The sequence below is a fragment of the Podarcis raffonei genome, chromosome 8 (assembly GCF_027172205.1).
Source record: "Podarcis raffonei isolate rPodRaf1 chromosome 8, rPodRaf1.pri, whole genome shotgun sequence".
In the NCBI taxonomy this organism is placed as follows: domain Eukaryota; kingdom Metazoa; phylum Chordata; class Lepidosauria; order Squamata; family Lacertidae; genus Podarcis; species Podarcis raffonei.
Genome location: NC_070609.1, coordinates 4,726,711 through 4,748,415, shown reverse-complemented (window position 1 = coordinate 4,748,415; position 21,705 = coordinate 4,726,711). Strand labels below are relative to the sequence as shown.

The window sequence follows — 21,705 nt, the reverse complement described above, 5'->3', positions numbered from 1 at the left end:
CTGCGTGCAACAAGGAAAGGGGAGCTATTTTGGGAGAAGGACACAAAGACTGCTCCATTTCCTGTTGCCACAACCAGAGACCCTCCCCAGGAAGGGGTGTGGAGCAGGAGAGATGGAAATAGCATTGGGGGGGGGCAGGCTGTGGTTTATGTCAAAGCGGGTGCAGAATGCTGCAGCGAGGCTCCTCACGGGGTCTCTGCCATGGGAGCACATTCACCCAGTGCTTTTCCAGCTGCACTGGCTCCCGGTGGAGTACAGGGTCAGATTTAAGGTGCTGGTTTTGACCTTTAAAGCTCTTCACGGCCTAGGACCCTTGTACCTACGGGACCGCCTTTTTCCTTTGTCCTCCTGCAATGAGGCTACATTTTAATATTTTAATGTTTTAATATTTTAATGTATTTTAATTTTGTTTTTAAGTTGTATTCATTCAACTTGTTTTTATTATTGCTTGTTAGCCGCCCTGAGCCCAGCCTTGGCTGGGGAGGGCGGGGTATAAATGAAAATTATTATTATTATTATTATTATTATTATTATTATTATTATTATTAAAGGACCCCACGGACCCTGAACGCTGCTCCTTCGGGCCCCGAAGTACCCCCAAAGCCAGCAGTCTCCTTGGAGTGGTTTCACTCACAAAAACTGGAATCACTCCGCACCTTGGGGCAAATCCTTTCACGCAGAGATCTCTCGAGGCACAAAACTACCACTCTTGCTGTTTTATCTCTTTTAATTTTCGAAAGTGCTTTCCAACAACCTCCATCTTCCGCACTCGGAACAGGCATGCAGCCGTGGGGAGCAGGGAACCATTTGCAGTGGGGAAACTGAGGCCGAGAGGGGTGACTCACCCGAGGCCAGACACACACTCCCTAGCAGAGGCAGAACCGGACCCGACATTTCCTCCCCTTCTCTCAGTTGAATGCGCATTCCCTCAAAATCACAGCTTTGGCAAGGCAGCTCAATGCAGAAGGCACTCCCGGAGGGCAAATTTATCTCTCCGTTTCCCCGATTAGCTTATTCTATTGTGTTCTTTTTTTAAAAATGCACACATGCTTATTATTGGCGTTGGACTGGCTTGGCTCCAAAAGGAAAGGAAATTCCAGGCATTTTTCTTTTTGTCCTTGACAGCTCGCTATTCTGGGAAGGCAGCAGTGAAGAGATGGCCTCTTGCTCTTCCTGCCTGCCCCAGAGGCCTCAGCCAAGCCGGCCTCCCCTGAGGGCCGACCTGGACGGCTCGGCACCTGAAATGGGATTTGGTGTTCTTGGTTCTGTGGCAGAGAAGGCCAAGTCCTCCTGGGCAGAAAAGAGCTGGCTGGAGCGCCTTTCTCCAGGAGAGGGTCTGCCATACTCCCATGAACGCCAGACAGGACCTTTTGGTATTCCAAAAAACCGGGGGCTGGGTCACTCTTTAACCTGAGATGCGACACCTTGGGGCGTATGCAAGCTGACCAACTCACTGTTCTGTGTGCAGCAGCTACGAGGAGGGCAGGCAGCCCCAGGGACCCATGCAGAGGTGCAACAGGCTGCCTCTTTCGTGGGCTCTCGCAACCTGGTCAGCCTGGGCCACAGTCAGGGAATGAGGAGATGGCCTCCTGGTTTTCAACTCCTCCTCCAGAAGCCAAGGGGCTTGCCAGCTTTAGGTGACAGAGTTGCTGGGTGTTCATGTGCTGGGGCAGGAAGAAGAAATAAACTCCGCGCTTGCAGTTGGGTAGGAGTCCAGGCAGTCGGGCATAGTAGTTTGAGTGTCAGGGTAGGACCTGGGAGGCCAGTGTTCACAAAAAACCCCTCGGCCATGAGGCGTGGTTGTGAGGATAAAATGTGAAGGAAGCAAACGATGCAGGCCACCTTGAATTCCTAAAAAGTAAATAGCTGGGGTATGAACGCAATAAAAACACGGCCTGTTCCTGTTTCTTTCCCAGGCAGCTCAGCTGGCACAGGAGACTACCCGTTGGCGGAAGGGGTCTCTCACCTGAGACAAGTCCATTTCACAGAATTTCAGAGTTGGAAAGGGGTCCAAGGGTCATCTAGTCCAACCCCTTGCAATGAAGGAATTTGTCTCAGCATCCTCTTTCCAGGCAGGCCAGGTGCCCCTGCAACACTCCTAAGGCACAAAGACATGAGCCCTCCCCATGTCTGACCCCTGCAGCTGGGACTCGGGGGTATACTGCGCCTGCACAAAGAGGCTCCACAGCTATCGTGCCCAATGGCTGTTGCTAAAGGTCCCGTCTGCATCCACAACTACTTCTGGCTCCTGGTCCGTTTGGTTCCGGTTGGAGCTTTGGAAAGCAGTTCCTCCTTCTGGCCAGCTCAGCGTGGCCGGTAGCCCTCAGCCGGCCGCAGAAGCACAGCCTTCCCGCAAAGTCCCTCGCGCACCCCCCCAGCTGGCACGATGTAGACCTTTCCGTCGGCTGCCCGCTTTGGGCTGAAGTCGGTCAGCTGCCCATTGCTGGCCTCTACCTGGGAGTAGTGCCAGAGCTGGTAGCGGCCGCTCTTGCCCTGCTTGGACAGCAAATACGTCTCTGCTGCGGGAGAGTCCAGCGAGAGGGTCGAGGCCACGGCTGGACTGGCATGGAAGAGGCCCCGGATCTCCTCGTCCTCCTGGCAGGCGGCCAGCTGGACGCTGTCCTCCAGACCCAGCAGAGCTCCTGAGTGTAGAAGGAGGGGAAAGAGAGGGGTCAATGAAGGTGACCTGGGTGCGAATGCTGGACAGCCCTGGTCCTGAACTGGCAGCCTTTGGCTCACAGGGAACCAACTTGGGTCTGTTTTGAACTCAAAGTATGGCCAAGGGGTGCCGAAATCCCAAGGGAGCAGAAAAGACTATTTATGCATGTGACCACAGCTCCTTGGATGCTATTGGCCCAGAGATGGAAAGAAGTCCGTACCAGAAAAGAATGGCAGATTAAGTTGATGGATTATGCCAAAATGGCAAAAATGACCGGAAGAATCAGAAATCAGGAAGACCAAAATTTTAATAAGGAGATTTATAATTTATCTTAAAAACCATTGTAAACAGCTAAAATCGTTAGTAGGATTGGTTTAGCATTTGTAGTTTAATGTTGAATTTTGGACATAATGGAGATGTAAAGGATCTGGATTATCAAAAAAGACCCACAAAGTCCAGGAGATTCTTTGGAATCCTGTTTTTATGTTGTATGTTGGATACTTGACTGTAAAGCTTCAATCTGAAAAACCAAATAAATTAGGTAATAATATTGTGGTTATGGTTTGATAGATGACAGCGCACAGCAGAAGGGGAGAAACAACAACTCCATGGAAAAAGGGGTGGGAAGTCAACAACAAAAAGAGAAAAGACGTATTTGTCTTTTGACTGTATACGAAAAAACTGTTGAAAATTATAAGTGCAAAAAAAGAAGCCTGTGCTTTAAGCATTTGCTTCAAAGCTAGGGCAGAATAAGTGTCCCGAGCAGGGGATGGTTTGAGAGGTTGCAGGAGAAAGTTGTTGGTGCAGATTGGGGAGTGATATGCCCTGGAACTGAGCTTTGAGCAACTGAGTGCAAGCAGTGGCCTGGGAAGAGCCCAAGGCCCACAGCACCAGCCTGGGCACTGCTGCCCCCTCCTGGGCAGTGCCCTGCCTTGCCAACAGAGCCACCTCTCTCCTCTGGAGCCTCGGAGGAGAGGAAGCAGCCAGGCACCGGCCGGCTCCCTGCGAGGAGAGCTGCAGTGAACTGAGGAACATACCTGAGGCAATGGCCCAGTGAGCCTTGTAGCCGCTCCGGAGGCAGGGGTCGTGGTTGGAGTCTTCGTCGTAGCTGTGCTGGGTGTTAAGGTCCGGGTGAAGAGAGTCTTGCTCACATGGGAAGAGCAGAGGGCAAGGAGGGCCGCTTGGGGCACCTGTCTCACCAGAGAAGCCTGGAAGAGGGCCTGGCAGGAGGGCAGCCCCTGGGGCAAGGCAGACCCAGCCTTGGACCAGCTCATCTGAGCTTGTTTTCTGCTGCTACACTCTAGTGTCCAGATCAGGGGTCAGCAAACTTTTTCAGCAGGGGGCTGGTCTACTGTCCCTCAGACCTTGTGGGGGGCCGGACTATATTTTTTTGGGGGGAAATGAACGAATTCCTATGCCCCACAAATAACCCAGAGGTGCATTTTAAAGAAAAGGACACATTCTACCCATGTAAGATTCCCGGACTGTCCGCGGGCCGGATTTAGAATGCGATGGGGCTGGATCCGGCCCCCGGGCTTTATTTTACCTACCCATGGTCCAGATCAAGTCAAGGGAAGTCACAGTCCTGCTCTCTTCTGCCTTGTCCAGATCCCACCTGGAGCCGTGTCCAGTTCTGGACACCAGTTTAAGGAGGTGATTGACAAGCTGGAAAGTGGGGAGAGGAGAGCGACTGAGATGATTTAAGGATCTGGAAGCCAAGCATTATGAGGGGCGCTTGAAGGAGCTGGGTATGTTTAGCCTAGAGAAGAGAAGATGAACCAGGAGATATCAGCACAGGAAATAGAAGATGCCATTCAAAACATGACGTTGGGCAAATCACCTGGACCGGATGGATTGACTTCCAAATACTACAAAGTTTTGAAGGAAGGGCTTATACAACCTTTGAAGGAAGTCTGCAACGAGATCATGGAGGGGAGAAGGGCACCCGATACGTGGAGAGAGGCCTACATTACACTTATACCAAAGACAGAGACCGAAAAGACCCAACTTAAGAACTACCGACCCATCTCCTTACTAAATGTGGATTACAAAATCTTTGCTGATGTTTTAGCAAAGAGACTGAAAAGAGTTTTGATGGAGGAGATTCATGGAGACCAGGCGGGCTTTCTCCCGAAAAGGCATTTGTCGGACAATGTAAGGAATATAATTGACATTTTGGAGAAGTTGGAAGTGAACATAAACACTAAGGCTGTCTTGATATTTGTGGACGCCGAGAAAGCCTTTGACAATATTTCTTGGAGCTTCATGTTGAAGAACCTCCGGGGGATGGGGGTAGGCCAAGGGTTTGAAAATGGTATAGGTGCAATATATTCTGAACAGAAAGCAAAATTAATTGTAAATAATGTGGTAACAGAAGAGTTTAAGATTGAAAAAGGGACACGACAGGGGTGCCCTATCTCCCCATTACTTTTTATATCGGTCCTGGAGGTTTTGCTTAATATGATCAGGAGGGACCAGTTGGTTAAAGGGATTCAGGTCGGAGCTAAACAATACAAACTGAGAGCATTTGCAGATGACCTAGTACTTACATTGCAAGAGCCAGAAGCTAGCACGAAAAGAGTTTTGGAAATAATTCAAGAGTTTGGTCAATTGGCAGGATTTAAATTGAATAAGTTAAAGACTAAGGTATTGGAGAAAAACTTAACACAGATTGAAAAAGAAAGGTTTCAGAATGAGACGGGGTTGACTGTGGTTAAAAAAGTGAAATATCTGGGTGTGAATATGACAGCTAAGAATGTGAACCTATTCAAAGACAATTATGAAAAAACTTGGACAGAAGTGAAAAAAGATCTGGAGATCTGGTCAAATTTGAAGCTTTCCTTGTTAGGTCGAATTGCAGTTATAAAAATGAATGTATTGCCAAGAATGTTGTTTCTGTTTCAAGCATTACAAATTATGGACAAAATGGACTGTTTCAAGAAGTGGCAGAAAGATATATCTAAATTTGTCTGGCAGGGCAAGAAGCCCAGAATAAAATTTAAGATATTAACGGATTCAAAGGAAAGAGGGGGGTTTGCCCTGCCAGACTTTAAATTGTACTATGAAGCGGCAGCTTTCTGCTGGCTAAAAGAATGGCTGCTTCTTGAAAACACAGACATTTTGGATTTGGAAGGATTTAACAATATTTTTGGGTGGCATGCATATTTGTGGTATGACAAGGTTAAAGCGCATAAAAGTTTCAAAAATCATATTGTCAGGAAAGCACTATTAAATGTCTGGGTTAGATATAAGGACTTGCTGGAAAATAAGACTCCAAGATGGCTATCACCAATGGAAGCTAAGGCAGTTAAAAAGCTAAATATGGAGTCAAAATGGCCAAGATATTGGGAAATCTTGGAAAAGGAAGGGGACAAATTGAGATTGCAGAGTTTTGAAAAACTAAAAGGGAAGGTGAGAGATTGGTTACATTATCATCAAATAAATGAAGTGTTTAAACTAGACAGTAAAATAGGCTTCCAGGTGGAAAAATCAAAATTAGAGACTGAACTGTTAGAATCCAGTACTAAGAATTTGTCAAAAATGTATGATCTGCTGCTGAAATGGAATACACAAGATGAAATGGTAAAATCAAGTATGATTAAATGGGCTCAGGACATTGGTCATAACATCATGTTTGCTGATTGGGAAAAGTTGTGGACCACCGGGTTGAAGTTTACGGCGTGTAACGCCTTAAGAGAAAATATAATGAAAATGATTTATAGGTGGTACATAACCCCAGTCAAGCTTGCAAAGATCTACCACTTGCCTGATAATAAATGTTGGAAATGTAAAGAAAAGGAAGGTACATTCTTTCACCTCTGGTGGACGTGCCCGAAGATTAAGGCATTCTGGGAAATGATTTACAATGAACTGAAAAAGGTATTTAAATATACTTTCCCCAAGAAACCAGAGGCCTTTCTCTTGGGTATTGTCGGCCAGGGGGTGTTAAAGACAGATACAATTTTTTTTATGTATGCTACAACAGCAGCTAGAATACTTATTGCAAAGTACTGGAAGACACAGGATCTACCCACACTGGAAGAATGGCAGATGAAGGTGATGGACTACATGGGTTTGGCAGAAATGACGAGCAGAATCCGAAACCAGGGAAGAGAAGCGGCGGAAGAGGAATGGAAGAAGTTTAAGGACTATTTAAAGAAATACTATAAAATTAACGACAGCTAGAATGATGTTGGGTTCAAAATAAATGGTTACTATTAGTAATGGTTAAGACAAAGAGAATAAGGATGATTAACATAAATTTATAGTAAAATAAGGGAAGATTCGCTGAATAATTATAAGAACTTGGAATACAGAAACGGGAAGCAAGAGGAAGTCGAGGAAGTAAGGTTTAAGAAATTAGGACATGAAATGGTACTTGTTTTTTGTTCTGTTATTGTTTGTTGCTTGTTTATGTATGTTTTGTTTGTGTTAATATAAAAATTGTTTAATAAAAAATATTATAAAAAAAAAGAGAGAAGAGAAGATTGAGAGGAGATATGACAGCCGTCTTCAGATATCTCAAGGGCTGTCACATTCAGGAGGGAGCAAGCTCCTTTTCTTCAGCTCTGGAGTCAGGACTTGAACCAATAGCTTCAAGTTACAAGAAAGGAGATTCCAACTAAACATCAGGAAGAGCTTTCTGACAGTAAGAGCTGTTTGGATGGATGGCAGCTAATGGATTGAGGTTGAAACCTGACAAGAAAGAAGTACTGTTTTTGGGGGACATGGGGTGGGCTGGTGTGGGGGACTCCCTGGTCCTGAATGGGGTAACTGTGCCCCTGAAGGACCAGGTGCGCAGCCTGGGAGTCATTTTGGACTCACAGCTGTCCATGGAGGCGCAGGTCAAATCTGTGTCCAGGGCGGCAGTCTACCAGCTCCATCTGGTACGCAGGATGAGACCCTCCCTGCCCACAGACTGCCTCACCAGAGTGGTGCATGCTCTAGTTATCTCCCTCTTGGCCTACTGCGATGCACTCTATGGGGGGCTACCTCTGAAGGTGACCTGGAAATTACAACTAATTCAGAATGCGGCGGCTAGTCTGGTGACTGGGAGTGGCCGCTGAGACCACATAACACCAGTCTTGAAAGACCTACATTGGCTCCCAGTACGTTTCCAAGCACAATTCAAAGTGTTGGTGCTGACCTTTAAAGCCCTAAACGGCCTCGGTCCTGTATACCTGAAGGAGTGTCTCCACCCCCATCGTTCTGCCTGGACACTGAGGTCCAGCTCCGAGGGCCTTCTGGCGGTTCCATCATTGCGAGAAGCAAAGCTACAGGGAACCAGGCAGAGGGCCTTCTTGGTAGTGGCGCCCGCCCTGTGGAACGCCCTCCCATCAGATGTCAAAGAGATCAACAACTACCTGACATTCAGAAGACATCTGAAGGCAGCCCTGTTCAGGGAAGTTTTTAATGTGTGACATCTTAGTGTATTTTTGGTCTTTGTGGAAGCCGCCCAGAGTGGCTGGGGAAACCCAGCCAGATGGGTGGGGTACAAATAATAAATTATTATTATTATTATTTGACAGTGGAACGGTCTTCCTTCAAGGTGGAGGACTTTTCTTCATCAGAGGTTATTAAGTGGAGATCAGATAGGCAAATGTCAGGGATGACTGTACTGCATTGCAGAGGGTTGGACTAGATGACCCTGGGGTGTCCCTTCCAACCCTATCAGAAGAAAGCAAACATGAGAAGCACCCACCCCAGCTCCCCATATCCCACCAGGAAGGATACGGTATCAACACAGGGAAGCCTTGGCTAAGGTGACGAAGGATCCTTTGGTAGTTTTCTCGCCCCAGGCCTCCAGAGAGCAGCTCCGCCTGGCAGGGGAACACCTCCTCAGCTAGCTTGGACATGTCGGCAGCTGGAGCAAGCAGACCAAAAGGGCAAAGGAGGAGTTGGGGGGGGCTGGGGTGCTCCCAGAGCAGCATCTAGGCAGGCCCCACCACCACTCTGCCACTCAGTCTCTGCCAGGCTCATGCAGGGAGATGAAATGGATCACAAGCCAAAATTTGGGCAGCGATGTCTGCCATCCCCCTTCTTGGCGACCCACCTGAGAACATTTCCCCCTGGGCTGTGTAGCCTCTCTCCAAAGCCACCTGAACAATTGTCTCCAGGGAAACAGCCTTGGGGGGAGAGAGCAGCGCCCCAGCCATCCACAAGGCCACCAGGCCACACCTGGAGGAGGAGGAGAAGGCGGAGAAGGAAGAAAAGCAGAGAGGTTGGACCGCTGTACTAAAATCTGAGCCCTACTTTTTTTTTAAAAGCCTTTTGCAATCTGAGAAATGTATACATGCTGAAACTATTACTTAAGAACCTACCCATTATTTTGTCTCATCTTCTAGTACATAGGGGATTATATGGTGTATTCGGTTGGCACTGTAATATGCTTCTATGTTGGGGATTCCCCATCCTCCTTCTGAGGTGGGCAGGTGCAGGCATTTGGGGCTTATTCTTGGTTTTTTTGTGTGTGAGAAGATAAAGGAGTGTAGTTTTCTCTGCCATCTGCGGAACTGGGTTTGGGGAATCCAGACTGGGAGGGTTTGGAATAGGTAGGTTAGTTTTGGGAGGGTGATCATTTTGATCATGACTATTTTGCCTGAGAGGGTGAAATTCATGTTGTCCCATCTTTTTAGGTCTTTGTTTATTTGCTGTCTTGTAGTTGTGGAAGTATAACTTATTGAGGCTTCTGGCTATTTGTACCCCTAGGTATCTGAACTTGGTGTGGCAAAGTTTTATCTTGGTGACATTAGTGAATTCTTTTTGGGTGTGAGGAGGGGTGTTGAAGCACATAGCTTCTGACTTTGCAAAATTTACTTGTAGGCCTGACACCATTGTACTTAAGAACATATGAAGAGGCTGCTGGATCAGGCCAAGGGGGCTCCATCTGGTCCAGCAACCTCTTCTCACATTGGTCAGCCACATGGCCCTTGTGGGGAGGCCACAAGCAGGAGCTCAGCACAAGAGCAGCCCCCTCTCCTCCTGCAATTTCCAGCAACTAGTATTCAGAAAAACTGCTGCCTCAGACAGTGGAGGGCAGAGCAGAGCCAACCTGGCTAGGAGCCATCGATAGCCGTGAATTTCCCCAATTCTCTTTTAAAGCCATCCTAGTTGGGGGCCCTCCTGTGGGAGGCAGTTCCAAAGTTTAACTGTGTGTTGCATGAAGAAATATTTTCTTTTACCTGACCTGAATCTTCCAACGCTCAACTTCATCGGATGTCCCCAAATTCCAGTGTGATGAGAGAGGGAGAAAAACCATTTCTCTATCCACTTTCTGCATGCCTGCATTTCATAAACTTCTCTCGTGCTGCCTCCTGCTGGACTTTTTCCTAAACTGAAAAGTTTATTGCACTTGCTTCTTGTTTTCCTAGCCCTGCCCGTGAAGGTGAGAAGGGGAAGGAGCAAAGCAGTGCCAGAACACCCCATCCTCTTGGTATCTGTGACCCTCAGGGTCCCTTAAAGGTAAAGGGACCCCTGACCATTAGGTCCAGTCGTGGATGACTCTGGGGTTGCGGCGCTCATCTTGCTTTATTGGCCGATGGAGCCGGCGTACAGCTTCCGGGTCACGTGGCCAGCATGACTAAGCCACTTCTGGCAAACCAGAGCAGTGCACGGAAACGTCATTTACCTTCCCGCTGGAGTGGTACCTATTTATCTACTTGCACAATCACGTGCTTTCGAACTGCTAGGTTGGCAGGAGCAGGGACCGAACAACGGGAGCTCACCCCGTCGCAGGGATTCGAACCGCCAACCTTCTGATCAGCAAGTCCTGGGTTCTGTGGTTTAACCCACAGGGTCCCTTACAACTCTATAATTCTACAATTCTAAGAACTGGCTCAGTTAGCACTGCCCCCTAGCTTGACCAGGCAAGGACTTGGACGCTTGTACTAGTTTTTGGCCCTGGCAGGAATGTATATTCCCCAGGGATATCGCCTCTTGTGCGGCCACTCAGAATGTGTAAACTTAGCTGCCTCGAAAATTTGAAAAGACAGGCGCCGGCGTAGTTTGAATACCGGTCCTTAGATAGCCTTGGGGTCTGGCGGGCTTCTGGGCTAGACTGAGCTTCTGGAAACCCAATTTTGTACCTGTATTTTGTTGCTAGGGTCATCTGGCCCTAGCCTTGCATTTAGATCACCCACCAGCAGGACCTTTGCCCCCGGGACTTGGACGCTTGCTGTCACACAAAGAAAACTGTACTTTCAGTGCAGCAACGAAATATACACAACCTTGAAACATCCCATCTAAAAGCAGAGGGCTGGAACCCAGGTTCAAGCCATTTCTCCAGTCTGAGAAGCTACAGAGCCCTCTAATTCACAGGGCTATTATGTGCTCCTCGGAGGAGGGGTAAACTATTAACAGAATTCTGGAGTGCATGAAAAGGTATGGAGGGGTTGTGCAGCATAGTTCAAACTCCCACCTCCTCAGCAGGTTGCTACTTCATAGTTTCCTTTTGCAGTAAAGAATAAATCCCATACTCACTGGGGGCCTTCTTGGATTAAGGAAGACACGGGGCGGTTGAAAAGGAGCCACTTCAAATGCATGCTGAAGCTGGAAGAGAGAGATAGAGAGAGAGAAATAGAAAGAGTCCCTTAAGAGCCACTTAGGGGGCTGGTCCAACATTAGCAGCACTTTCGCCCCCTGCATAATTAACAAGGCTCTCCTCCTCAAACACTTAATAGGAGCAATCTAGGGAAGCTGCCTCTTGGGGGTGGGGGGTGCTCCGTGGCTTACAGGAAATGGAAATGGCAGCAATGCAAAATTGGAGCCCTAATGAGACAAAATGGACCACGTTAAAAGGCAAGCATCTGCTTTCCAAGCGGAGAGAACTTTTTGGAAGTAGAACATTTCGGTGGCACGTTGCAAATGAAAACATCACGGATGCAAGCCCCTAATCAAGCATTAAGAGAAATTGACTGGGGAAATGGCGCAAGGTGCACACCCCCCCCCCCCGGAATGTTCTCAGCAGTATTTGCAGTGACACAGAGCTTCTCTTTTGTCCAAGCTGCTCACACCAAATATAGATGCTGCAGGTTCAGGCTGATGGTTGCGAAGCCAATCTGCTGTTTTTAAAGCCAAAAAAACCACAGGTAGTGGAAGAGGATACCGTGAACACGACACAGCCCCAACTGCCCCTCTGAGCAATGAAGCTTGTAGACATCGTAGACATCACAGCATCTCAATAGTGCCAGGGTTATTAAGTCTACTGGCAATCCTTGCCAACTGGATTCAGTATGAAGAAGCTTGACTAAAGTCTACGAAATTCTACGATTCCATGATTCTAGAAATCACACAATCCTAAGCTTTTAAGAAAGCATATGGTGCAGTTTACACTTCTGTATTTTAAATGAAACCTAGGAATGTAGGCAGACTGCCTCTGGACCCAGATGAACAGGCATCCCCAAACTCGGCCCTCCAGATGTTTTGGGACTGCAATTCCCATCATCCCTGCCCACTGGTCTTGTTAGCTAGGGATGACAGGAGTTGTTGTCCCAAAACATCTGGAGGGCTGAGTTTGGGGGTGCCTGCATATGAACGTAAGAAGAGCCTGGCTGCTGGATCAGGCCAGCATCCTGTTCTCACAGTGGCCAACCAGATGACTCTTTGGGGAAGCCCCCAAGCAGGGCCTGAGCAGCAGCGCAACTCTCCCCTCCTACAGTTTTGGAAGCATTGCTGCCTCCAAGGAGCCATCCGCAGACAGCCCTCTCCTCCTCTTATCTCACGTGAAACCACTGCCATCCAAGACATTTTCACAAGGACTATGGCATGGGCAGCAAGACTCTGATGAGGGTGATAATGATAATGATAATAATAATAATAATACAGTCATACATCGAGTTACAGGTTGCATTTTTCCGGTTGCATTTTTTGGGTTGTAGACCGCCGAAACCCGGAAGTACCGGAACAGGTTACTTCCAGGTTTCAGCGGTCGCGCATGCGCAGAAGTGCTAAATCGTGCTTTGCGCATGCACAGAAGTGCTGAATCGCAACCTGCATGTCTGCAGATGCGGGTTGCGAACACTGCGGGTTGCAAATGTGCATCCCGCACGGATCACGTTTGAAACCCGAGCATCCATTGTACCCCACTCCTCTGTGTGGCAGCTGCCCCTCTCCTTCCTCCGAGACAAGGGGAGAGAGCAGCACACTGGCGCCCCTCCTGACCCCCACTGAGGGGCAGGGACCCCCCACCCACCCACGACCCCCCACAGGCGCTCCCCACCTGGCCCTCCGGCGCCTCAGGAGCTCCCGAACACCGTCCTGGTCCCCAGGGTCCACTTGCTCCAGCGCGGCCTTGAGGAGCTGAGCCCCACATAGCCTGGGCGGAGGGGGAGGAGGGGGCGGGGGAGGGGGCAAGGGTGCTGCTGCAGCCCCCTGGGGTGCTCTGGACATGCTTCTGCTTAGCAGGGGCCTGGGAGGCCTTTTGCATCGGGAGGGTCCATGGGTGAAAGAGGGGTCACAGGTCAACGCAGGTCAAAGGTCACGCCGGTCTGGCATGGGGCAATGCGAGGGTCGCTTTCTGTGACGCCTATTCTCACCGCCGACTCTTCCCTCGCCCAGCTTGCCGTGCTATTACGTCATCAACAGGCGACAACGCAGCCACCGCCTCTCCGCCCCTCAAATAACCGCTTTTTTCTTCAACAAATCAGTGAACAAGGACTCCGGGACCGGGGTGACTGGCAGGCCGTGTGGCCCTATCGGCGGACGCGGAAGGAGCGCCCAATCAGAACCTTCTGTTTGGAAGGGGCGGGGGCAGAAGCGAGACCGCCGCGTCGTTAGGGGGCGGGGAAGAGGGAGAAGACGGAGCCTCCAGGGAACCTCTGATTGGGCAGCGCGGCGCCCAAGAGAAGAAACGCCGTTACGCGGCTTGCTGATTGGCGAGTCCGAACTGGGGGGCGTGGCTTGGTTCCGCGCGCCGGGAAGGACGAGGCGTCTTTCTTTCTCCTCGTCGGCTGCCGCCTGCGCTGGGCCTGCGTCGAATCGGTGAGGCATCGGGCAACGGGGGGGCCATCGGGGCGGGAGGCGACGCGGGGTCGCGAATGGCGGGCCCGGCCTTCCTGGCGGCAGCGTGGTTTTTATCCCGCGGTCCATTTTTCGATGCCGGCAGCGGGCGGAGGCGCCGCAACATCCGGGCATTTCCCCTGCTTCTCGGCACTCGACATCCGGGCATCCGCCGTTGCTCCGCTTGCCTTAACATCCGGGGCTCTCGGCCTGTGCCTGATCCAGCAGCCAGGCTTTTCTTGGGTCAATGTGGAACCTCCAGGTCCAGCGGCAGTCTATCTGGATTGCCAAGTTCTTTGGAGCATTGAGCCCCTGGGAGAAGTGGAGGCTGGGCTACAAAATCATCATCACCATTTTATTTGTATGCCGCCTTTCCACAGTTAGAACAATGCTCAAGGCGGCTTACAATATGAAAATATTTACATAATTACAAATATAGCAAAATAGTCATAAAAACTTTGAATTCTGGTGCTGGAGGAGACTCTGGAGAGTCCCATGGACTGCAAGAAGATCAAACCTCTTCATTCTGAAGGAAATCCGCCCTGAGTGCTCACTGGAAGGACAGATCCTGAAGCTGAGGCTCCAAGACTTTGGCCACCTCAGGAGAAGAGAAGACTCCCTGGAAAAGACCCTGATGTTGGGAAAGATGGAGGGCACAAGGAGAAGGGGACGACAGAGGACGAGATGGTTGGATAGTGTCTTCGAAGCTACCAGCATGAGTTTGACCAAACTGCGGGAGGCAGTGGAAGACAGGAGTGCCTGGCGTGCTCTGGTCCAGGGGGTCACGAAGAGTCAGACACGACTAAACAACAACAATAAAAGTCATAAAAATAAAATACATTAAAAGCTACATAACCAAACTGAACAATTTCCACATAAAATAAAGACACAAAAACTTAATGCCGGTAATATCAGTTAATATCAGTAACAATGGCAAAAACCTCCAATGAAACTTCTCCCACAATACCCCAATCCTTTCTGGGCAGCAGCCACAGAAGCAGTCTTTATGAGGCCTGTCAGGCCCCGCCCTGGGCCAGGTGGAGAGAGGCAGGAACAGGGCCCTCAGGCACTCAGCAGGGGAGTCCTCCCTGGGCAACATGGCCCCCCTTGGCCCGATCCACCAAGATGTTCTTAGGCTCTTGTCTCCCTTTTTCCTGTGTTTTGGAGCCACGCAGTGAACAGTGTTGGAGGCGAAAGGGCCAAATTTTCCTATAACTGCTGCCTCATCTGGGAGCCAGTGTGATGTAGTGGTTAAGAGTGGTGGACTCGTAATCTGGTGAACCAGGTTCGCATCTCTGCTCCTCCACATGCAGCTGCTGGGTGACCTTGGGGCTAGTCACAGTCTCTCAGCCCCACTCACCTCACAGAGTGTTTGTTGTGGGGGAGGAAGGGAAAGGAGAATGTTAGCCGCTTTGAGACTCCTTCGGGTAGTGATAAAGTGGGATATCAAATCCAAATTCTTCTTCATCATCTGGAATAGAAAGCTGTTTTGTGTTGTTCAGGAGGGTCTGCATTCTTTCTGAGAAAGAGTTCCAGCTTTTGGGGGTGGTTGCAGACTTTGCAGCAGCTGTGTCTGCTTTTACATAAGTGTCTCTATTGCGTGTCCCATTTCTTCCTGTTCTGACAAGTTTTGTTTTGCCCCTCCAGAGTCTGCTGTTGACGGTGTGGTCGTGATGGCTGTCCCTGAAACGCGACCCAATCACACCATCTACATTAACAATCTCAACGAGAAAATCAAGAAAGATGGTGAGAGGCTGTTTATTCCTCCTTTGTTTCTTACCGGCTCACATCTCACATACTGTCCCAATTTCCTGAATTTTGCACAAAGAAGGTTGAGGTGCTTTGGCTCCCAACTTCCCTCTGTAGTACTGGGCGTATTTTGAGTGTTGAGAGTGCCCATCACGGTATGTAAATTGGCATGGTGCAGGTTCCAGTGGTTTGTTTTGGCCATTTTTAATTGCAATTCTGTTTGGACCTTTTGACCACCGCAGCACCTCGGGTGCAGTTGTGCTATCTTAGAAGAATTAGCTGTGGGATCCCAGAGCGAGTAATCTTCATAAAAAGGGGAGGGGGAGGGAAGGAAGGGGAATAAAAGATCAGGCTAAGTTCAAGTTGAAAGCCAGGTGGAATAGCTCTGTCTTACAGGCCCGACGGAAGGAGGTTAAATCCTGCAGGGCCTTGGTCTCATGGGACAGAGCATTCCACCAGGTTGGAGCCATCACTGAAAAGGCCCTGGCCCTGGTGGGGAGATAATCTGACTTCCTTAGGGCCTGGGACCTCTAAACTATGGTTATTCATGGACCTTAAGGTCCTCTGCGGGGCAGACCAGGAGAGGCGGTCCTGTATGGTGTCTGCATTGTGCGTTTTCCTCCCTGGCCAACCAAGCGCTCTTCTTTCCACTCCTAGAGGATCCAGTATGCCAAATCTGACTCTGACATCATTGCCAAGACGAAGGGCACGTTTGTGGAGCGGGACCGCAAGCGAGAGAATGTACAGTGGAGCCTCGGGTTACGTTGCCTCCGGCTTACGTCACCCTTGGCTTGCAACCTGCGCAAACCCGGAAATACCGGAACAAGTTACTTCCGGGTTTGTGCCATTTGCACATGCGCAGAAGTGCTAAATCCTGGGTGTGCAGATGCGATGCTTTGGGTTGCGTCGTTTTCGGGTTGCGGCAGGGCCTCCAGAACAGATCCCCACCGTAACCCAAGGTTCCGCTGTAAAACAAAATAATGGAACTTATTTGCTGAGTGCTCACTGCTGGTCCCGTGCTGTGCAGGGTTATATAAACCAAGATCAGCACTTTGAACTTGGCAGTCAGCAGCCAAAGTTGGTGCAGCTGCAGCTGCCGCTTTGAATGAGCCGCACACAGAGGTAGCTGGCCTGAGGCCGCCAAGGCACATTAGGTTGGCCTCCTGCCGTGCGGCAAAGCCCAGGAAGTATTTGAGGAACACAAGGACTCCCCTCTGTGTGCCCCCTTCCAAGAGGCACAGGGAGGGCAATTTCTATGCACCTGCCAGCAGAAGACTCTCCCCAGGGAGGCTTGCCTGGCACCAACACTGCCCTCCTTCCAGCACCAAGGAAAGACCTTTATATTCTCCGGGATGCTTAGACACGTTTCCTGGGGTCAAAGTGTAACTGTGGGTAATCTGCTTCCCCCCTCTGTAGAGCTGAAGAAATCCCTGTATGCCATTTTCTCCCAGTTTGGCCAGATCCTCGACATCCTGGTCTCCCGCAGCCTGAAAATGCGGGGACAGGCCTTTGTCATCTTCAAGGAGATCAGCAGCGCCACCAACGCCTTGCGCTCCATGCAGGGCTTCCCCTTTTACGACAAGCCCATGGTAAGTGGGGGCTGCTTCTGTGGGGTGATGCCGCCTTCTTCGCTCCTTGGCGAAGGGGGAAAGGCCCACCTAGGTTGAGGCTTTAAAAGTTTTCTTGCAGCCTCCTTCGCGTTTGGAGGTCCTCATGCGTTTTGGGTTCTGGCAGGCCTGGTTATAATAATAATAATGATTTCTTTATTTATACCCCACCCTTCCCGTTTCAAAAACCGGGCTCAGGGCGGCTAACAACAAATTTAAAACACTTAATTGATGCAACAAAAAACAGCATAAAATGCAGTATAAAACATGAATAACGATAAATTCAGAATTAAAAAATCAATTTAGGGGGTAAATCCATCCAATAAACATTAGATGATCACCAGGGCTAGCTGGCTAAATTAGTCCTATTTGGGCCAGCGTGGAGACCAGGGGAGAATTAGTTGTGGGATCCCAGAGCGCGTAATCTTCATAAAAAGGGGAGGGAAGGAAGGGGAATAAAAGATCAGGCTAAGTTCAAGTTGAAAGCCAGGCAGAATAGCTGTGTCTTACAGGCCTGATGGAAGGAGGTTAAATCCTGCAGGGCCCTGGTCTCATGGGACAGAGCATTCCACCAGGTCGGAGCCATCACTGAAAAGGCCCTGGCCCTGGTGGGGAGATAATCTAACTTCTTTAGGGCCTGGGACCTCTAAACTATGATTATTCATGGACCTTAAGGTCCTCTGCGGGGCAGACCAGGAGAGGCGGTCCTGTATGGTGTCTGCATTGTGCGTTTTCCTCCCTGGCCAACCAAGCGCTCCTCTTTCCACCCCCAGAGGATCCAGTATGCCAAATCCGACTCTGACATCATCGCCAAGATGAAGGGCACGTTTGTGGAGCGGGACCGCAAGCGAGAGAAACGGAAGCCCAAAGGCCAGGAGGTGCCAGCCGCCAAGAAGCAGATCCCTGGGGGAGCGGCACCGGTGGCCCCTGCCGTCCAAGGCGCTGTGCCGGTGAGTATCCGGACCCGGGTGCCCACAAGGCGTTCTCCCTCCTTCCCATCTGCTGGGCCTGGGACGGGGCAGTAATATCTTGCATGATCTCTCTAGATTGTTCCCGTTTCAGTCTACTCCTCGGAGACCCTTTCCCCAGTTGGGCTCTCCTAGCATAGGGTGATGGGGCTGATAGCAGAGTTTGGGACATTGATCCTTCAGAGAAAGCACAATTTGCAAATGTAAAGAGATTCTGGTTGCAGCTTTCTGACTTGGACCTTGGGCCTCTGGGTTAGCCCTCCTCCCTGCTGTAGTAGTAGTAGTAGTAGTAATAATAATAATAATAATAATAATATTTATACCCCACCCATCTGGCTGGGTTTCCCCAGCCACTCTGGGCAGCTTCAAACAGAATGTTAAAATACAGTAACCTATTAAACATTAAAAGCTTCCCTAAACAGGGCTGCCCTCAGATGTCTTTTAAAAGTCTGGTGCGGTGGTACCTTGGGTTACATACGCTTCAGGTTACAGACTCCGCTAACCCAGAAATAGTACCTTGGGTTAAGAACTTTGCTTCAGGATGAGAACAGAAATCGTGTTCCGGGGCGCGGCAGCAGCAGGAGGCCCCATTAGCTAAAGTGGTCTTCAGGTTAAGAACAGTTTCAGGTTAAGAACGGACCTCCAGAACGAATTAAGTACTTAACCCGAGGTGCCAATGTAGGTTATATCTGATGGGAGGGTGTTCCACAGGGCGGGCGCCACCACCGAGAAGGCCCTCTGCCTGGTTCCCTGTAGCTTTGCTTCTCGCAATGAGGGAAGCGCCAGAAGGCCCTCAGCACTGGACCTTAGTGTTCGGGCAGAACGATGGGGGTGGAGACGCTCCTTCAGGTATACTGGACCAAGGCCATTTAGGGCTTGAAAGGTCAGCACCAACGCTTTGAATCCCTTCTGCTCCCTCTGTCCTTTTAGTGGGTTGAACCGAGCAGAGAGGGGGCTCCTGGGAAGCCCAGAGCGCTTGCCGTTTGTCACGCACGTGTGTTTTCTCTCTCTGCCTCTGTAGGGCATGCCGCCCATGAACCAGGCCCCTCGTATGATGCACCACATTCCAGGCCAGCCGCCCTACATGCCCCCTCCGGGAATGATGCCTCCCCCAGGCATGGCACCTGGCTCCATCCCTCCGGGGGCGATGCCGCCGCAACAGATGCTGCCTGGCCAGATGACTCCAGCCCAGCCGGTGAGTGGGGATGGGGAGAGGACTGCCCAAGGCTGGGCGGGGCAGAACCACAATGCAGAAGCCACTGGCTTGGTGGGTCTGGCGCTGATCTGCCATCTATTAATGGGCTGGGATCCTGTTACCGAATTAGAATGTTTACAGCTAATTAAAACACTCAAGAATGGCAAAGCTCCCGGTGAAGATATGATTCCTCCTGAGGTGCTTAAACTAAATGCCCAGTGGTGGGCTGCTTTTTTGGCCCAACTTTTTACGGTAATAAATGATACATGCAAAATCCCAGAAAACTGGAAACTGAGCCTGGTAGCCCCCATCTATAAGAAGGGAGACCCCCAAGACCCCTCAAACTATCGCCCCATAAGTCTCCTGGACATTGTGTATAAACTTTATACTCGCCACCTGCTAAATAAATTGGTTGACTGGGCTGACCACTCTAACTTGCTTAATCCGGAACAGGCAGGGTTTAGAAAGGGCCATAGTACAATAGGCCATTGTTTGGTATTACAGACAATGATAGATAAGTATACAAAGACACATAAGAGCAAACTTTTTGTGGCTTTTGTAGATCTCACATCCGCTTTTGACTCAATCTGTAGGGACAAATTATGGCAAAAACTATATGACACAGATAGTGACGTTGTGGGTGAAATGGGAGCAGGGTGGGGCATTGGCAAGAGAGGCCCAGCCACGCCTGGGGGTGGGGGGCAACCTGCCTCCCCTGTCTGAGGGCTCAGGGTGTCTTGGAGTTTTCTTCATGCCTGGATCTTTCTGCCTGTTTGCAGCTGTCAGAGAATCCTCCAAATCACATCTTGTTCCTCACCAACTTGCCGGAAGAGACAAACGAATTGATGCTCTCCATGCTTTTCAATCAGTAAGTAAACCTGGCTGTGTTTCTTGCCACTAGGTGGGGCAGATGGAAGTTTCCGATCTGCGGTGCTCTCTGGGGGAAGGCAAAGCTGGGACCACCGGGGAAGGCTTGCTCGGTGGTTGTGACTGTTGTGTTGTGGGTCTTCTTCAGCTAACCACACCAGTTGTGTTAAGACAGCTTTAGTTGGTTAAAGCGGCAGCCGCTGGGGGACCCACAAAAGCTCTGCTGCTGAGCCAGAATTCCTCCCTGCTCACCCCCCCCCCAAAATCCTTTCCCCAGGCCCCTGAGCAACACTTCCAGTTCCCCTGTCCATCTCGTCAGTCATTCCTCCCCCTCCATCTTTGCCCTTGCACCGGGGTCCGTCCTGGTCTTCCATTTCCATGTTGCCCCCTTTCTCTTCACTTTCCACCCTCTGGTTCCTGTGTTGGGGCAAAGCCTTCAGCTCCTCTCGCCTCTCTCCCCCCCCCCCCCAGGTTCCCAGGCTTCAAGGAAGTGCGTCTGGTTCCCGGGCGCCACGACATCGCCTTTGTGGAGTTTGACAACGAGGTTCAGGCTGGAGCCGCCCGTGACGCTCTCCAGGGATTCAAGATCACGCAGAACAACGCCATGAAGATCTCCTTTGCTAAGAAGTGATGTCTCCGCTGTCCCTGGGCAACTCTCCCCCTGCCCTTTCTAGTTAGTGCCTGTGAAATGGTTTTGGGGGGGGCGGGGCTGTTGTTCTGTTCTGTTCTGCGAGGTAAGTGGTGTGTGTGCACGAGAGAGAGAGAGGGAGCCCAGCAGCACAAAAGGGCAGCCAGATCTTGCTGTTCCTGAGCCAAGAGACCCAGACAAGCTGTCCTCTGGCTACTCTTGGGGACTTGGAAGTGTGTGTGTGTGTGTGTGTGTGTGCGTGCGTGCGCACAGGCAGCTGGGGATAGTAGCCGACTCCTTGCAAAAGCATTGTACCCAGGGTCTGACGGCCAGACATTGCACCTGGAGCTTTTCTGTTTTGCAATAAAACACTGGTTTATTTTTCACCTTGGACTTTGGCTCTTATTAACTGGAGACTCCCGGGTCGCCTTCTTTAGAGGGGGCTGCACACCGTATTTCCACACACAATCCGCCTTGCAAAGAGCACACTGACTGTTACTGGCCTGTCCTCCAAAACGGACCAAAGTTAGTCACGGAAACTTAGAGGAGATTCTTAACACGTCGGGGGCAAGTAGCTACGTGGGTGTTTTAAAACCTACTGGCGCATCCTCACCTGTATCTTTGTAGGCATAAGAACTCTTCTCCAGCAGTCAGGATGGGGCTACTGTCTTATTTATTGCAATCACAACCCACTTTTTTCTCCGTGGAGCAAAGGTGGCATATACATCATTCTCCCTCCCTCCACATTCAGCCCCCACAACAGCCCTGCGAGGGAGGGGAGTCCGAGAGTGGCCTGAGGTCGTCCAGTGAATTTCCTGGCCAAGTGAGGCATTTGAGCCCTGATCTTCCAGGTCGTGGTCCCACACCCTAACCCAACACACCAGCTTCCTTTTGCTCTTGCGAGTGCCATACAGAAGCATTGGGGGTCTCACACTTTAGCTCCAGGGAGCTGAGGCTGATGGATTTTCGAACTATGCACTGGAGGAGGCCAAGAAACTGGTGTGAGTTTTGATAGCCAGCTGTGGGCATCCGTGGGA

At 50.2% G+C, this 21,705-nt stretch overlaps 2 protein-coding genes and 1 long non-coding RNA gene across 4 annotated transcripts in view; 1 reads left to right on the top strand and 2 right to left on the bottom strand.

Annotated features, from left to right (window-relative positions):
* Nucleotides 1-709: 709 nt before the first annotated feature.
* The window catches only part of LOC128420240 (uncharacterized), a 241,864-nt gene continuing 220,868 nt past the window's right edge, over nt 710-21,705 (bottom strand). The window contains exon 2 of the long non-coding RNA XR_008332000.1: nt 710-1,866. This is a non-coding gene — a long non-coding RNA (uncharacterized LOC128420240). The remainder of the gene's footprint in view (nt 1,867-21,705) is intronic.
* Nucleotides 1,867-13,209, bottom strand: ACTMAP (actin maturation protease). 2 transcript variants are annotated; one of them, XM_053401790.1, is made up of 6 exons: nt 12,876-13,209; nt 11,138-11,206; nt 8,712-8,836; nt 8,393-8,522; nt 3,697-3,767; nt 1,867-2,642 (listed from the first exon to the last, which is right to left on the bottom strand). In XM_053401790.1, exons 1-6 carry the CDS (start codon nt 13,043-13,045, stop codon nt 2,305-2,307), a joined length of 903 nt encoding a protein of 300 aa, XP_053257765.1. In that variant the 5' UTR covers nt 13,046-13,209; the 3' UTR covers nt 1,867-2,304. The 2 variants fall into 2 exon arrangements, with proteins under 2 accessions (XP_053257765.1, XP_053257766.1); XM_053401791.1 differs by lacking the exons at nt 11,138-11,206; nt 12,876-13,209 and adding an exon at nt 9,841-10,228.
* On the top strand, nt 13,520-21,059 carry SNRPA (small nuclear ribonucleoprotein polypeptide A). The gene is made up of 7 exons (XM_053401793.1): nt 13,520-13,636; nt 15,302-15,400; nt 16,820-16,992; nt 17,784-17,960; nt 19,000-19,173; nt 19,953-20,041; nt 20,512-21,059. Exons 2-7 carry the CDS (start codon nt 15,328-15,330, stop codon nt 20,669-20,671), a joined length of 846 nt encoding a protein of 281 aa, XP_053257768.1. The 5' UTR covers nt 13,520-13,636; nt 15,302-15,327; the 3' UTR covers nt 20,672-21,059.

Coding starts and splice junctions, on each gene's coding strand:
- ACTMAP (XM_053401790.1), bottom strand. CDS start 13,045: ATGTCCAGAGCACCCCAGGGGGCTGCAGCAGCACCCTTGCCCCCTCCC. Junction 11,207..12,875: donor CTGAGGCGCCGGAGGGCCAG/GTGGGGAGCGCC, acceptor TCTCTCTTCCAG/CTTCAGCATGCATTTGAAGT. Junction 8,837..11,137: donor TTAATCCAAGAAGGCCCCCA/GTGAGTATGGGA, acceptor CTCCTCCTCCAG/GTGTGGCCTGGTGGCCTTGT.
- SNRPA (XM_053401793.1), top strand. CDS start 15,328: ATGGCTGTCCCTGAAACGCGACCCAATCACACCATCTACATTAACAAT. Junction 15,401..16,819: donor CGAGAAAATCAAGAAAGATG/GTGAGAGGCTGT, acceptor CCCCCTCTGTAG/AGCTGAAGAAATCCCTGTAT. Junction 19,174..19,952: donor AGATGACTCCAGCCCAGCCG/GTGAGTGGGGAT, acceptor GCCTGTTTGCAG/CTGTCAGAGAATCCTCCAAA.